The sequence below is a fragment of the Poecilia reticulata genome, chromosome 2 (assembly GCF_904066995.2).
Source record: "Poecilia reticulata chromosome 2, P_reticulata-male-v2, whole genome shotgun sequence".
Classification (NCBI taxonomy): domain Eukaryota; kingdom Metazoa; phylum Chordata; class Actinopteri; order Cyprinodontiformes; family Poeciliidae; genus Poecilia; species Poecilia reticulata.
The window spans coordinates 26,283,505-26,298,182 of record NC_088831.1 but is presented as its reverse complement, the minus strand read 5'-3'; the positions used below and the strand labels follow the sequence as shown (position 1 = coordinate 26,298,182).

The following is a 14,678-nucleotide window of genomic DNA, read 5'->3' as shown; positions in this document are numbered from 1 at the left end:
AATTGCTTAATTAAAAGCTGCCCAAACTAAAGAAATTCAAGATCAGATGAGAATTAAGTCATCGACATCCATCAGTCTGGAATATTTTCACACAATGAGAGCCACAAATGGAGGGGAAAAAAAATTAACAATTCAATTCAGATTTTTAAACGGGCTGTACATGCTAAAACAAAAACATGGCTAAATGAAAACATTACTGCATAGAAGAGTTGGATAAAATGTCTCCGCTAGTTGTTGCTGCTCAGCGGCACAACCTGCAACTAGGTTAACGGATTAATTCACGTGGTCGGTGTTGGCAGCTTCTTTTCTCCCTCAATAAATGATTTTTTTATGAGCTCAGACTATGTTTGTCTTATGGTGACATTTGTACAGGATCTGAAACATGTCAGTGTAGCAAAAAATGCAGAAACTGAAGAAATATGGAGGGGAGAAATAGGTTTTAGCAGCCCTAAGTGAACTCAACGTCAGCACAAATACAAGAAAAAGAAAAAAAAGATGAGTATTTTCAAACATTCTCTTTATTATAAAGCGTCTTATGATTTTTTTGTTTAGAAAGCTTCTTCTGTAAATGATCTGTACTTAGCAAAAAAAAAAAAAGCTCTAGGCAGCCTGCTGAGAATTTCCCAAAAAGAACCCGAGTTATTCTGAGAGGAAGTAGTAAAATCTTTCAGTATTTTTGTGGTGACGTTGTGAGTGATATTCAGAAACATCCCAGCTGGAGCTGCAGTCCACGGCAGAGACGATGCTGAACTGACCCTTGAGACTTGAAGGCAGGAGATCTCAAGACTTGGGACATTTCTGGGCGTGTGCAGGTACTGAACAGAGATCACGCAAAGTGACCTTTGCCCCTTATTTCAACTCCTTTCTAGGAATCAGGGTTGATATATAGATTATATTTAAAAACTTTAAATCTACCAGTGGTTCTGAAGGCAATCATCTTTAATGAGTTCCCCAGATTTACCTCTAAAGCACATTGTGTTTATTTAAACAGTCTGCTACTGTTGAGTAAATTATTAACATCTGGCTTCCTGTTTTGTAACTTTCATCATGTACAACCTGCTCATGATTCAGCTGGTTTTGCGCTCAAAGGTTGTTTTCAGCCGACTGTCCCTGGCCACGTTTAGTCAGGAACTACAACCGCTTCATACTTCCTACATCAAGTTTCAGGTGCGTGTGAATGTTTCAGGTCATTTGTGAGGGTCTAATTATATGTTTCAAACGTCCCGTTTTTGTGGTAAACTCCGGCTGTGTTGAAAATGAAACATTTGAGGTCGCTGTTTCCGAGTCGGACGTGAATGTGTGCTCTCGCAGGGTTCAGGACGATGAAGAAGCTGCTGCTGGACGTGGACTGTGGCGTGGACGACGCTCAGGCCATCATGCTGGCGCTGGCCGCCCCCAGTGTGGAGATCCTGGGCATCACCTGCGTGCACGGGAACACCGCTGTGGAGAACGTGTGCAAGAACGTACTGCGGGTTCTGCAGGTCTGCAACAAGCTGGAGGTGGGTCAAAGTAGTTTACGTTCACGGTCTGACTTATCTCTGTTTAGTGCTGTTACATATTTGAACGTTTTGAAGTTGTTCTCTTTGCATTATACCGAGTTGTCACTTATGTTTTCTGGGTCAGATTCCAGTCTTTAAAGGCGCTGACAGGCCTATCCTTGGGAAAAGACTAAATGCGGGATCCTTTCATGGGAAGGACGGCCTGGGCGACGCTCCTGACCCTGACGCTCCGGGTCTGGACCAACTTCAGAAGGAGAGCGCCGTGTCGGCCATAGTCAGGATTGTTAACGAAAATCCAGGAGAGGTGAGAGACGCAGGACTGTCAGAGCTACAGGATACGTTTGATCGTTTCCTCCTCATGTATACAAATCATGGTCAATGTGTGTGTTAAAGAACTTTAGGGAGCAAACAGCATTGTGAAGATCAAGAAACAGAGAGTGTAAAAACACGGTTCATAGCTTCAAACTGTTCAGTGTGTCCTGGCAGGGAGAGCATTAATCTGAGAAGTAACCAAAGACAGTTAGAGATCCTGGTTGTCGTTCACCATAAGCAAACGTTGCAGAAGGTGCTCCGGTTATATGAGGCTGAAACTGAACGTTTTATGCCACGAATCACCATGTGAGGCAGAAATCTATCTCAGTGCAGTGCCCTGAACGCACCATCCTCACTGTGAAACATGGTGGTGGCAGAGTCATGCCATGGGGATGCTTGTTTCAGCAGAAGCAGAGAAGCTGGTTTGAGTTGGTAAGACGGTGAGTGAACCCCGGACAATAACCCTGAACATACCGCCAGAGCTGCATTGGTATGGATAAAATCTAAGCATATTCATGTGTTAGAATGGCCTAGTCAAACCCCAGACACCAATTCAGCTGAGAATCTGGAGCATGACTTAAAGATTGGTTGTCGTAGAGGTTCTCCATCCAACCAGTATTGCATGAATTGAAGTCTGTGGTTTTTATGTAAAAAAAAAAAAAAAAAAGTGAAAAAGTTTACGGGGTGTGAACACTTTAGCTGTGCTTGTTCATGGTGTGACAACTTACTGCAGGGTTATTTCCTGAGAAAATTTAGGAAGGATTTTAGTAACAAACTCAGCAGATCTGAGCATGCTTATTAATGGGTTCAAGAAGCAGAAATTAAAGATTTAAGCTGCAGAAAAGACCAAGTACATAAAAAGGGTTTGGTGATTAGAATGAATTTTAGATGAAGCAATATTAAAATTCTGCCTGCTTAGTACAAAAAAAAAAAAACACATGCGTCAGAACACTTTAGTTAAAATGTGAATGTTTGTGGTAAAATACAGCACTAAAGTCACAGAGATGGCATCATGCACTGCAGTCTTATGAGCAACTGTGTACTCTATATCATGTGATGAAATGAGGGCACACAATTAAATATTAAATTCTTTATAAGGAAATGTTTACATATCAGCGTTTAATCTCATCTTTAACTTTGGAAAAGAAAGTGAAAACATAAGACGTCTTTAGGTCTCCTAATGACATTTTAGAGATTTGGGAACATCTTTAGCATCATCACCGGAGTGAACTTGTGCAGATTTAGTGTTTTCCAAATGTTTTGAGTCCACTTCAGATCCCTTAACAGACTTATAAACTGCTAAAGTCAAACTAAACATATCAGGTTTAAACGGGGAAAACCTTCCAGAAATGACAGAGTGACAAAGTTCTCATGTGTTTCTAAATGTAACTTTCAGATTATGAAGTAGGACGTAGAAGTGACCGTATTTGTTCCACACCAGAAATAGCATTTTTTCATTATTACATATATATTTAGAAGGTCCATACTTGCATGTATCAGTATTGCATGAACTGTTTTAAAATATCCCTGTGTTTATGTAAAAAACAACAAAAAAAACAAACAATAGGGTGTCATAAGGTGCCCTTATTTGTTCACGTACTTTACATCTCTCAGGTGTCGTTGGTTGCCACGGCGCCGCTCACCAACCTGGCTCTGGCTGTGAGGATGGATCCGTCTTTGCCGGCCAAACTTAAAGGGCTCTACATCATGGGAGGGAACACTGAGTGTGAGTGAAACACCGAGAGTTACTAGTTTGAAGGAGTCGACTTTTATCACAGCTAAAGGGAGGTCACGGTATATCAGCATAAAGTCACCGACTTATTATTTTTACTCAAAAGTTTTCTGACAAATATGCTTTTAGGGGTTACACTTGGTTTAATACTTCAAGCATCCCCCCCCCAAAAAAAAATAGTGACACAAATTCTGGTTTTATTGATAATAAGCTTCATTAAATTTCTTTTTTTAATAATCAAGCCCAGAAGAATTTGCTAATTGGACGCCTTTCTCTTAAGGTAAACAAGCAAAATCCTGTTTTGGATATGCAATTATTTACACATCTTCTTCCTACAGAAAGTCTGACTGCTTTATTTTATTAATTAAAACACTGCATGTTTAATTCATTGTTGACCTACTAAAAAAATTCACAATAACATTTTGTGATTTCAGTTTTAAAAATAGGGTTGCGGGTACTTTTTCTTTGCCTTTTTGTCCCTCGCAACAAAAAGTTTGTACTTCACTTCCAAAATGTGAAAACTTTTTGCTGTTTATAGTATTTATGATATATTTCTTGTCACCAAGTTGTGATTTAGTTGGAAAGAACATTGTTTACATCATTCTCCACAAATTTTGACGTCCTATTGGTTAAAAACCATCCATCTTCTTTTAGATTAAATGAAATGGTGGTTCTTATAAAACACATTTCCTATAGTAGATATTCATCAATATGATTTTTTTTTATTTTTTAAACAAAATGTTATGCAATATTTGCAGCTCTAAACGTGTTTCACCTTGTTGGACTGAAGGCAAAAATGAATCTTTGGTTTGCAAAAGTTGCAGCGCTCTGGTCCAAACCGACTTTTGTTTTGCGGTTCTGTTCTGCAGCCCGAGGAAACACCTCGGTGTGCGGCGAGTTCAACTTCACTGCTGATCCAGAAGCAGCGTACATTGTGCTGAATGATTACCAGTGTCCCACCTACTTGGCCTGCTGGGAGTTCACCTGCTACAACAAGCTGCCTTGGGTAACCTCTCGTTTCCATATTTTCTCACACGTGGATGAATGCGACTCATTATCATCGTTTATCCACAGTAAACGTGAATAAACGTTGCAGCTGCCGAATGTTTTCGTTCCTTCAGGAGTTCTGCGACGCCTGGCTGGCGCAGAACAGCCACAAAGCTCGCTTCATGGCGAAGATCTTCAGCCACAGCATCGAGGCGTCGAAAACCGAGCGCTTCGAGAAAGAGTTCATCGCGGGTTCGGGCCTGATTTCCTGCGACTCGTACGCCATGGCGGCCGCCGTGGACGACTCCTTCGTTGTAGAGAGCGACCAATTCCCGGTTAGCGTGGAGCTGGTGGGCGCGCACACCAGAGGCATGATGGTAGTGGACACTCTGGGCTTACTGAACAAGACGCACAAGGTTTTCATCATAAAAAAGGTAGACATGGAGAAGTTCAGGAAGATGATGATGGCGGCTCTGAAATGAGAGTCTGAACTTAATGCTGAAGGTCGCTGCTGTTCTCCACACGTTTTGTGGTTCACCTGTTTTGTTTTTTGTATAGTAAAACTCAAGTTACCTCAACAATGCAATGACTCCACTTTCAACAGACAAACCTCTGACTTTGGTCATCATTTATTTAAGTTGATGATTTTCATTCAAAATAACAAAATAAAAATGTTCTAACAAGGCAGGAAAACATGCTGAACGCTCCAACCAATGAGAGCTCTCGTCTTTTGTTAAAGATCAACACCTAATCCTGCTGTGGGTTCTTTCACATCCTGTCGTTTGTTGCTGCTCTTCTCCACCTGTGCTTCAGATGAGGTGTTCATAATGCTGAAGATGCAGCATCACACATGTTGCTGCATTGATTTCAATCAACACAAGCTGCTCAGTCTCGTCACAACGCGACAATAGTTGGTTCCTCAGTATCCTTTCCTCCCTCTGAATCGCGACCTTGTATCCAGCTGCGGACAGAAAATGTTTAAAGTTGGTTATTTTTGTTAAACATTAAAGGCCTTCTACCAAACAGCGTCGTACAGTAACTGAGTGACTACAGCTGACTCACTCACCATGGACCTCTTGCACTCAAAGAATGACGTCTGCAGGGCTTTGCAGTGGCCTTCCTTCAGACACTCACTGGGCATCTTTCCCTCCTGGTGGACAGAGAGACACTTTAAAACACACTATTCTGAGACAATCACAAGAGCTTTTAGAAAGGCCAATGATTAAGTTTTATGCTTTGATTTTAAATTATGACAAGTATTTCTTCTTTAATGCATTTGCGATTTATGCATGTTCTCTATCAAATACATTACATTTGTGGCATCCAGGAAACTTATTTTAATCGTTTTAAATGGAAGATGTTGCTATATGTAACCCTGAAGTGTTACATTTTTTTCTTGTTTGGAAATGTTTCTGGTACAAATGTTCTGGTCAGAAATCAGTAATGAACAATAAAAAGAGGTTATGTCACTTTTGCTGTAAGTTACTAAACTTTACATCAACGTAATAGTTGACTTTTCCTTTTTAAGCCTAGAGTGAATGAATAGCACGTATGGCTGTAATGACATAAAAAAACAAAAAACACTCCCAGCATATCATAGGAAATTATATTGAAAAGTATAAGTCAGGAGATGGATACAAAAAAAATCTCTAAGGCACAGAACAACCTTTGGATTTTAGTTAAATCACAAGAACTGGAAGGTGTACGGCTAATGCGTAAATCTGCAAAGATCAGGCCTTTTACCTTTAGAAATGAGCTTATGTTTCCATTATGTCACTTATTGTCAGATCATTTTGCTGCTTTTGATTTTAACTATTTTCTCATTCTTGTGTCCAATGTTATATCTTTAATTATAACAATGGACACAAGAATTGTATTTTTTATTTTTTTTTATCATCATTATGTTTGGGACTTTAAAACTGTTTATCTATGACGCTGTAATAAAGCTGTATTGGATTTAAAAGAAGAAAAATTCTTCTCAAGCTCGTTTTTAAATTGGTTATTTTGTCTTTTAATTCAAAATTCACGTTTAATGTCTTTGCCTGGAAAAGTAAACATTAACTTACCATTAACGTTTAGCTTTAGCCGTGTAGCTGTACCGTCGTTAGAAAGCGACTACTTAATCAGAATAATAGTCTGAACCGTTATCCTGTGACATAATCGTTTCAACAAACATTTTCGCTACAATTTACAATTTGTTGGGCCAACCGCATTCACTAGTACACCATAGCTGAAATACTTTTACCTAGGCATTTGGTTAAAAATATGACGTATTTAAATACGTCACTCCAAAATAAAGCAACTGTTCTCATTAAAATGTTAAATAAATTAGACTCAGTCCCAATACATTTATATAGTGGCCTTTCCGGTGTAAACAGTTTTTTCATTGTCATTTGTACCTGAAGTGTGCACCTCCTTACCTTCACTACGCAGTCATGCTGGAGGAGACAAGCCTTGAAGTCCTCTCTGATGCCAGCGCAGGCTCTGGTGTCTTCCTCTTTATCCTCGTAATATTTAGGCATTTTTCAGAAAGTCACTCCAAAAACAAGAAAACGCACTTACAAACCGAGAGCTGCAATAATTCAAGTGTACACAGCGGTGACATGTAAATGTTATGAAATACTGTCAGCCGCCATGATTATGAAAGGCATGATGGGAAGACGGAAGTACATGTGCATGCTGGGAACGTTTGTAGTTTTTATTGCATGTGACGTTCAAGTGAACTTCTGGCCGCGTGTGTTAATATTAGCATTTTAAAATAAAACCTGGCAATGCGGGTGGGATGAGTGATGAGAGAAGAACAAAATCACAACACAAAAATGACCATTACTTCTATCCAGAACAGTTGTTTATTTAAAATTTACGTTCATGGAAAATTGATGCCAAAAATATCACCAAAGTCAGGCAAACACATGAACACGATGAAGGCACATAAACTGATGAGCATTGGAAGTGATTGGGTGAATGTCCTTTGTGTGCGGTTTTTTTTTTTGTTGTTTTTTTATGGTCTGTCCCTCTTCCTTAAAAAGGAGCGGGGAAAATCCCAAAGATCACATGACAATTCTTCCCTTACATGTGCTTACTTTTTGTTTATGAAAGCAGAGGAAACATCGTGGAAGGAGGAAAATGTCATTTCCAAACATTACTGTGCCCAGATTTTCAAATTAAAAGATGAACTAGCGAGACTGGACGGCGCACATACTTCGACTGGGTTAAAACCCATTTACATCTAAACAAAATGTTTATAAATTACATGTCATGAATGCAAACAAGCATAAGCCAGAAATTAGTCATTAGAAAACAATCCCACCTAAAGGCACTTCACTAACCCCTTAACAGTGAAAGCAACAATCACCAATACAAAAGATCAGTCAAGTTTCACTTACAAAGAGTTTCCACTGAGATAGTTGGCCACAAACATGAAAATGTAAAAAGAAACTACTTCAAACGGGGAAAAAGTGAATATATATTTTAGATGTATGTACAATCAGAAGTGCACTCTAACGATCAGTAGTCATATCCTGTCCATTAAAAATTGACTAAATAAATGGTTGAATTTGTTAAACAGATGCATGAAGGTGAAAAGTGAGGTACAATGAGGACAGTGTGATTTAAAACAAAAAAAAAGTAAAGGAAAAAAAAACAGTAAAGCAGTGCAAATATTGCTATGTCAGAGACTGAGCTAATAAAACTATGTCTTTCACTAATTTTGGACAGCAGTAAGATCATCTTTGACATCAGTTTATACTGTTATTTTTAAATATTAACATACAATGTCTTTCTAGAGAAGAAACCAAGAGGGAACGGATTATACAGATTTTGAGGCAATTTTTAAGATAACTGTGTTATAAGGCACATTTTTTTCCTATTTTAGACCCATATCTACAACAGGGTTCCTACACTTCACATATTTCAATATTCCACATGATCTACATCAGTTTTCTAGTAGCCTAACCAATTTTTGGCCATTTTAACCAAGGTCAGATTGTTTTTATTTTCCTTTAGTATTGGTGTGCTCCAAATATTAAAAACGGAAAAGAAAATGTGTTTTATTTTAGTAAAATACAGTAAAGCTGTATTCGAATGCAACTGTCCATCTTTTGACGGCAACAGGAACTATCTGAGAAGCACGGATATAAAAAAATTGTTTTTATTGTGACAGCTAAATCCTCTCTACATTTAGCTAGCTTCAATATTAAAACCACCATACTTTTACAGCTTATTTTATTATGTCAAGATATCAGGCAAGTTGAGTTTCGAGTTTCATCATCTCAGGATAACAAGCATTTAACTCTTCATACTGATACCAACACCTCAAAATCATTTTGTTTTGATAATTTTCATCACTTTATCTTCAGAAATTGAGATCTCAAATTAGTTCCGTTGGTATAACTAAAATGGTTTGGGTGTTTTTAGATGTGCTGCTAGCGTCACCGTTTCATTATAGTGAGATAGAATCCTCAAGCTTATTTAGTCGTGGCAGCTGCATTATCTCGATGTAACAGACTCCAGAGCGTTAAGCAACTCCTTACAAAGAGCAAAACCAAGGCTTCAAGATCACCTTCTTGGTTTTCTCATTCTAGCCTGATAAATTATTGAAATAAAGGTTTACAGCACACTATTATCTTGTCTTAAAAGGTTGCGACTGATTGTGTTTTCAAAACGTCTCGTTTTTATGTTCTTGAATGTGGAGCACAAAAGATTCTAGAAAAATCATTTTACACAAGTTGACACATTTGTTAAAAAGCATGGAGTGTGAATTAAGAGTTTCCTTAATGCGTAGGAGCCCTGCAAACAGGTTTCTATACAATTAAAATGAATGCGATTCGGGACTCTGAAACGAGGCGTCAGTATGGCATGAATATAAGGATGCACAGAAGCAATTCAGATTAAAAAGGAAAAAAAGTACATAAAAACAGACTCGTAACTACCGTAAACATCTCTTAGAATAAAAATATATTTTACCTCTTGTACAAATTAAAGATTTATTTCCAATAAATTAAGTCAACTTCATAGATCGTCAATCGTAGCTGTAATAATAATAATAATATGTCAGTATAACAATATATTTCTTCGGGGAAACATAGCCAGGCTAATGTCCAAGTTAGTCGACTATAAACTGACCTCAAGGTCAAACAGCATGTCAGACAAAAAAAGGTGAGAAAAGTTGGACGTCAAGGTGCTGATTTTCTTCATGGGTCGCTAGGCTGCCCTACAGTCAAATATCACTCAGATGGATTATGGGACAATAAGCTCACCAGCGTAACAACGGGACCGGTTTTTGTTTGATTGCAGTGAAGAAAAAAAAAAAAAAAAGACATTTGTTTGGGCTGGTGTTGGTTGATCTAGAGTCACGTGTCAGAGGGTAGACCTCCACCATTTCTGCTAGGAACGGAGAACAACTGGCCTTTAGAGACGTAGACATTCTTTATCATCGCTGGGCTTGCTGAGGCACTAGAGACAGTGCAACGCCCCCGCTCGCCCAGGTGTGGCAGCATTGAGTAATTGAGGGATTTGGCAGCATCTCCACCACTGGCCAGGTGGACTGGTTCTCTCCACCTGTGAAGATTCGGCCTCTTTCATCCAGCAACTAATCTGACTGGTCTCCGAGCTGCTCAGCAACACAGTCACTTTGAGAGTCCGAGCTGCTGCGAGCAGATGTCTTCACACCCTCCCTCCGTTGATTGCAGACAGTAGTATTCCCATTCTCAAAAGTAAGTGGAATTCACAAGAGTGTGGGGAGTCGTGGAGAAAGAGAGGGGAGAAACCGATAAATAAGAAGCAAAAACAAAGCAAATCAGGAAGAACGGGGACAGAGAGCTGGCATTTCTTAGACAACTCTAAGCTCTAATCACTTCTCTGCTGGTTGCTAGGTACTAGAGACCCCACATTAGCAGTCTGGGAGATTTTGGCCCTCCAGGGGCTGTGATTCATGTGTCTCCTGCAGAACAATCAGCCAGATACCCTCTTTATGTGGATCTGCAATGAGAGAGCACACCGGCTTTTCATTCAGTTATTCGCCTGAGTAGGCAGAAACAAAGAGGGGCTTCACATCTGGAAAAAACAAAAAAAAGTTGAACATGTCGTGACCTGGAAACATGGACTTACCTCACTGAGGATGGCCCACACCGCAGAGTCTTTCAGAACGGAAAGCCGAAGGGCAACGACAGGGTTGAAGGCCGGATCCACCGCTCCCTCTGCCACACCTTTCTCAAAATTACCTGAGTGTTCAACCCAAAATCATTTAAACCCAAGCCATCTTCACTGACTGAGAACAATACTTAAAATGCAAGAAACCAGGGGCAAAATGTGAGTCGTAGTTATAAACTGATAAGAGGGGAGAGAGCAATTATCTTGCACATTATCAAAAAAAATGAAGGAAATTGTGAAGAGAACATGCAGAGGAAATTTAGAAGGCGTATCACATGTTGCACACAAAGGTGGAAAGAGTATAAAAGTAATGTATTAATGTAAAAGTGCAGTTACTTTTACTGCACTTTTAGCATAATTTTACTTAAGACACCAGTCTAAAATGTACTCAAATACAAATATACAGTACCTCATTAAAATGTTACTTTAAGTAAAAGTTAATTAGTTTTATGAGCAGAAGAACATTCCACTCGTAGACTTTTATTACAAAATAAAAGAGGAGATATCGGTCTGAAACTCTTTTTACTTAAAGAACATCACTTATAGATAAAAAAAATAAAACATGTTAACATACAACATAAATGTTTGTGCGGTATTTTAATGACATACATTTGCAAAATCTTTTATTTCATTTTTTCTCATTAATACAAGATTTCAAATGTATAAGAGTAAAATACTTTACTCAAGTAAAAGTAAAAGTTCAAGTCTTCAAAAATTACAAAGTACACAAATTGTACTTATTTACAGCTACACTAGTAAATGTAACCAGTTACTTTCCATATTTGGTTGTAAACAAACACCTTCCTGGTGTCACATCACATGTTTCCATCAACTAATTTACAACTTTTTGCCTTCCCTCATTATTACTAACCAGCAGAAATATCGGTAAGCTAAAGTGAAATTTAACTAAAACTATTGATACTTTAAGTTGATCAGAGTTTAGTGAATCATTTCATTATGAATCCACAACTTCTTGATCGTCTTGGCTGTAAGTATGATAGCCCAGGAGGCTCATTTCTGTTGGGAATGATAACAGGGAAAAGAAAAACTTTTCTGTTCTTCCATCATAACAGTAAACATGTAGAGTTCGTTAAAATCTACCAGGGTTTTATCTGGAATTGTGTCTTTAAGCCAAATGAAGCCAAGAATGAGAAAAGGTGAATATGTGGAACAGCTCTGTTTAGTCAGGCACTTTCTCTTTAAAAGGAAAGCTTAGGGAACCAATAACTGTGCTACTGCTCTGTAGAATTAAAACATTAAAAGCTCTTACCGATCCTGTAAAAGCGATCTTCAGTTCGCTTGTACTTCTCTTTGGTCTGCAGTCCACTTTCCTAACATTGAAAGACGAAAAACAAAATGTAAAGACAAATGCAAATGTCACTGACGTACCATTTAAACAGCACCCAGCATGCTCACACAAGTTAAAAGTTTTACAATAAATGTGTAAATTACATATTCCGACCGAACTGACAGAAGCAGTGATTCTGTCATCGCCCTCACTACTGTCAAAAATCAATACGCTACGTCCAAAAGAGCAACCACTCGATGTAATCTAATTGAGGCCTTTTGCACATCTCTCAGTGACGGACTGTGTGCGTGTGTGTGTGTGGTGTGCGTGCGTGTGGGAGGCGTTTCCCTACCGATGAAGGTAGTATTTCCACTGTGGTGTTTTCAATCTTGTCCCCCGGGTGCTCCTGGTTTCCGCTGCGAAACAGGAACCTGCCAATTAAATCGTGCATTATTTTAACATTTGCATCCGAGGATGAGCACTAGTGACTTCAACAGGAAGACAGTCCAACCAATATTTGTATGTCATGAAATTGGATACATCATGTGGTTAAGGCATTCGGTGCCTTGAAAACGTAAGCCAACACAAAGCAGTAGAGGATGGCAAAATTATACATTGTTTTCATATATCAGCAAGGTTGCAAGATTATAACCTTAAAGAGAAACTTTTTATCCTATTACATTTGAAACTATTTCCTTTCACTACTTGGATGGCTTTAGTTATTATATTAAGGAGTGAATTGATTGTAGCTGTCTGCCTGATTACCAATCTTTAAAATTCAGATTTTGGCCGATATCAATTTTATTAAGATATTTATTAAGATACAATACTCCCCTCAATGTTCCAATTTTATTTTATTTAAAAAAAAATTATTCAAAACCAGTGAAACAATACAAACTTGTTTCGTCGGCAAGCGGAAGTTCTTTCGGTGATTTTCAGATCTTTGAACAGGCAGATGAGATCGGTGGGTAAGATCGGTTGCACATGTAGGGATGGGCATTGTACTCGTAACGTTGTTTTCACAACTGCAGCCTTATTTTACTTCGTTTCAACATGAACAAAGGGTTTTTGGTCGTCTCTCCTCTCAGGCTGGTTTTAACCTGCTTCTATTTCTCCATCTTCCTTCCCATCTGCCTCACCACTGCAGAGCAGCAGCCTGAGAATGCTGAATTTAGAGCGCTCTCATTAGCTCACCCTGACCTCCAGAGACACGCGCGCACACACACACGCATACATCCTCACCGAAGCTGAGCCACACTTACTGAAGGACAGAGAAGAAAAATAGGTGAGAAGTTCTCTGCGTGTGCCTGTGTGTGAAAATGTTTAGCCTGTAAGCACCCTACATACGGTGTATGCTGCTCCTTACCTTTCTATGCTAATTGCTCTGTCAAATTTAAAGAGGATGTAGTCTCCAGAAGTAGGTGTGATAGCCCAGAAGAAATCTTCTCCAAGGTACGTCTTCTCCAGAGTGTGGCCCTGATAAACCTGCATGACGCAAAAGAAACTCATTTACTCTTAAAAAATGTATCTTAATATGATTTAACTGACAACAATACAGAGCACATGTTACAAAACCTCTGGAGTGTTACCTTCATGGAAGTGGAGACCTCTGCTGGGGGGTTAACATGCATCTTATGGAGCAGCGGCTTCAGGAAGTCCTTATCCTACAGACCCAGACAGAAAGGAAACCACTGTTTCTATATGCAGGAAACGGATTCCCCTCACTCTGAATGTCAACAACGGTCAGGACACGAGAGCTCACTGTGAGTTTCTGAATCTTTCCAGCAAGAGAAGAGTGGAGTCCAACGTGCTGGAAGAGCGAGGGTCTAAACCGCACGCGGAGGCTGGATTTCTGCCGCTCACAGTGTTTCTGGAGGAGAAAAAAAAAAGCAACAAATGATGAGATTAATCCCTGCAATGTTGACTCTCTTGTTTGTGCGTTATTGACAGGACCTACCGCATCTTTCTCAGGGTTACAGACTTTGACCCAGAGAATATGGTCCAGCAGCCAGTCGATAGGCTTCTCTTTGTAGAACATAAAGATGAACTCCACAATGAGGTTCAGATCTGGAGCCTGGAACATTTTTCCTGTAAGAACGAGAAAACGACTTAAGAGATGTTTCTTGTTCCTCCACAGAAGGTTGGTAATAAGTTACCAGTTACGTGAAACGAGATAAACCCATGAAAGAATCACAGAGGCCACAAGCCTCCAACGTGATACAACAACATCAGTTTGTTTGGAATCTTTGACAAATTATTGAAGAGATAAAAACAGATTAGAAATTAATTAAAAATGAATAAGTGCCAGGCTATAAATAGCAAAATATTAACAGCAGTCCAGCATGAAAGCCATGCAGCAATGATGGTTTGATGTTTTAGTTCATGGTGGTGCCCAGCTCACACTGATTGGATGAAATACAGGGTACATCTTGTACCCTGTACAAGATGTACAAGGTACATCTTGTACATGCCATAGCAATATACTGGTCTAACACAGACCAGTATATTGGTCTGTGTTAGACCAATATACTGTCTAACACAGTATATTGGTCTAAGGATTTACAAATTATATTTTCATTGTTAAAAACATTCAATGTGAGCTACTTTTATTTATTTTTTATTAAAAGACTTGAGATGCAACAAACCAGCAGCCATTATATTTGTTACTGTGTGCAATAGTTGGTTTTCTTGTGATCAGAAGTCTGAAGTT

General features: G+C 39.0%; 3 protein-coding genes across 5 annotated transcripts in view; 1 reads left to right on the top strand and 2 right to left on the bottom strand.

Annotated features, from left to right (window-relative positions):
- The first annotated feature begins 530 nt into the window (after positions 1–530).
- On the top strand, positions 531–5,214 carry LOC103479903 (inosine-uridine preferring nucleoside hydrolase). 3 transcript variants are annotated; one of them, XM_081601981.1, is made up of 7 exons: positions 531–812; positions 1,072–1,167; positions 1,312–1,499; positions 1,624–1,803; positions 3,426–3,537; positions 4,413–4,549; positions 4,665–5,214. In XM_081601981.1, the coding sequence occupies exons 3-7, from the start codon at positions 1,323–1,325 to the stop codon at positions 5,010–5,012; spliced, it is 954 nt and encodes a 317-aa protein (XP_081458107.1). In that variant the 5' UTR covers positions 531–812; positions 1,072–1,167; positions 1,312–1,322; the 3' UTR covers positions 5,013–5,214. The 3 variants fall into 3 exon arrangements, with proteins under 3 accessions (XP_081458107.1, XP_017157660.2, XP_008432821.2); XM_017302171.2 differs by having other exon boundaries at positions 1,072–1,499; XM_008434599.3 differs by lacking the exon at positions 531–812 and having other exon boundaries at positions 1,007–1,499.
- coa5 (cytochrome C oxidase assembly factor 5) lies at positions 5,144–7,196 on the bottom strand. Its single transcript, XM_008434630.3, has 3 exons — positions 6,951–7,196; positions 5,597–5,680; positions 5,144–5,491 (listed from the first exon to the last, which is right to left on the bottom strand). Exons 1-3 carry the CDS (start codon positions 7,050–7,052, stop codon positions 5,450–5,452), a joined length of 228 nt encoding a protein of 75 aa, XP_008432852.1. The 5' UTR covers positions 7,053–7,196; the 3' UTR covers positions 5,144–5,449.
- A 164-nt stretch (positions 7,197–7,360) lies between these two features.
- Positions 7,361–14,678, bottom strand: part of mgat4a (alpha-1,3-mannosyl-glycoprotein 4-beta-N-acetylglucosaminyltransferase A) — a 37,135-nt gene continuing 29,817 nt past the window's right edge. Inside the window, exons 10-17 of the mRNA XM_008434584.3 lie at positions 13,926–14,056; positions 13,731–13,838; positions 13,558–13,632; positions 13,335–13,453; positions 12,321–12,399; positions 11,951–12,011; positions 10,639–10,751; positions 7,361–10,509 (exon numbers count right to left, since the gene is read on the bottom strand). Coding sequence (XP_008432806.2) covers positions 10,483–10,509; positions 10,639–10,751; positions 11,951–12,011; positions 12,321–12,399; positions 13,335–13,453; positions 13,558–13,632; positions 13,731–13,838; positions 13,926–14,056 — 713 coding nt within the window. The 3' untranslated portion in view covers positions 7,361–10,482. The remainder of the gene's footprint in view (positions 10,510–10,638; positions 10,752–11,950; positions 12,012–12,320; positions 12,400–13,334; positions 13,454–13,557; positions 13,633–13,730; positions 13,839–13,925; positions 14,057–14,678) is intronic.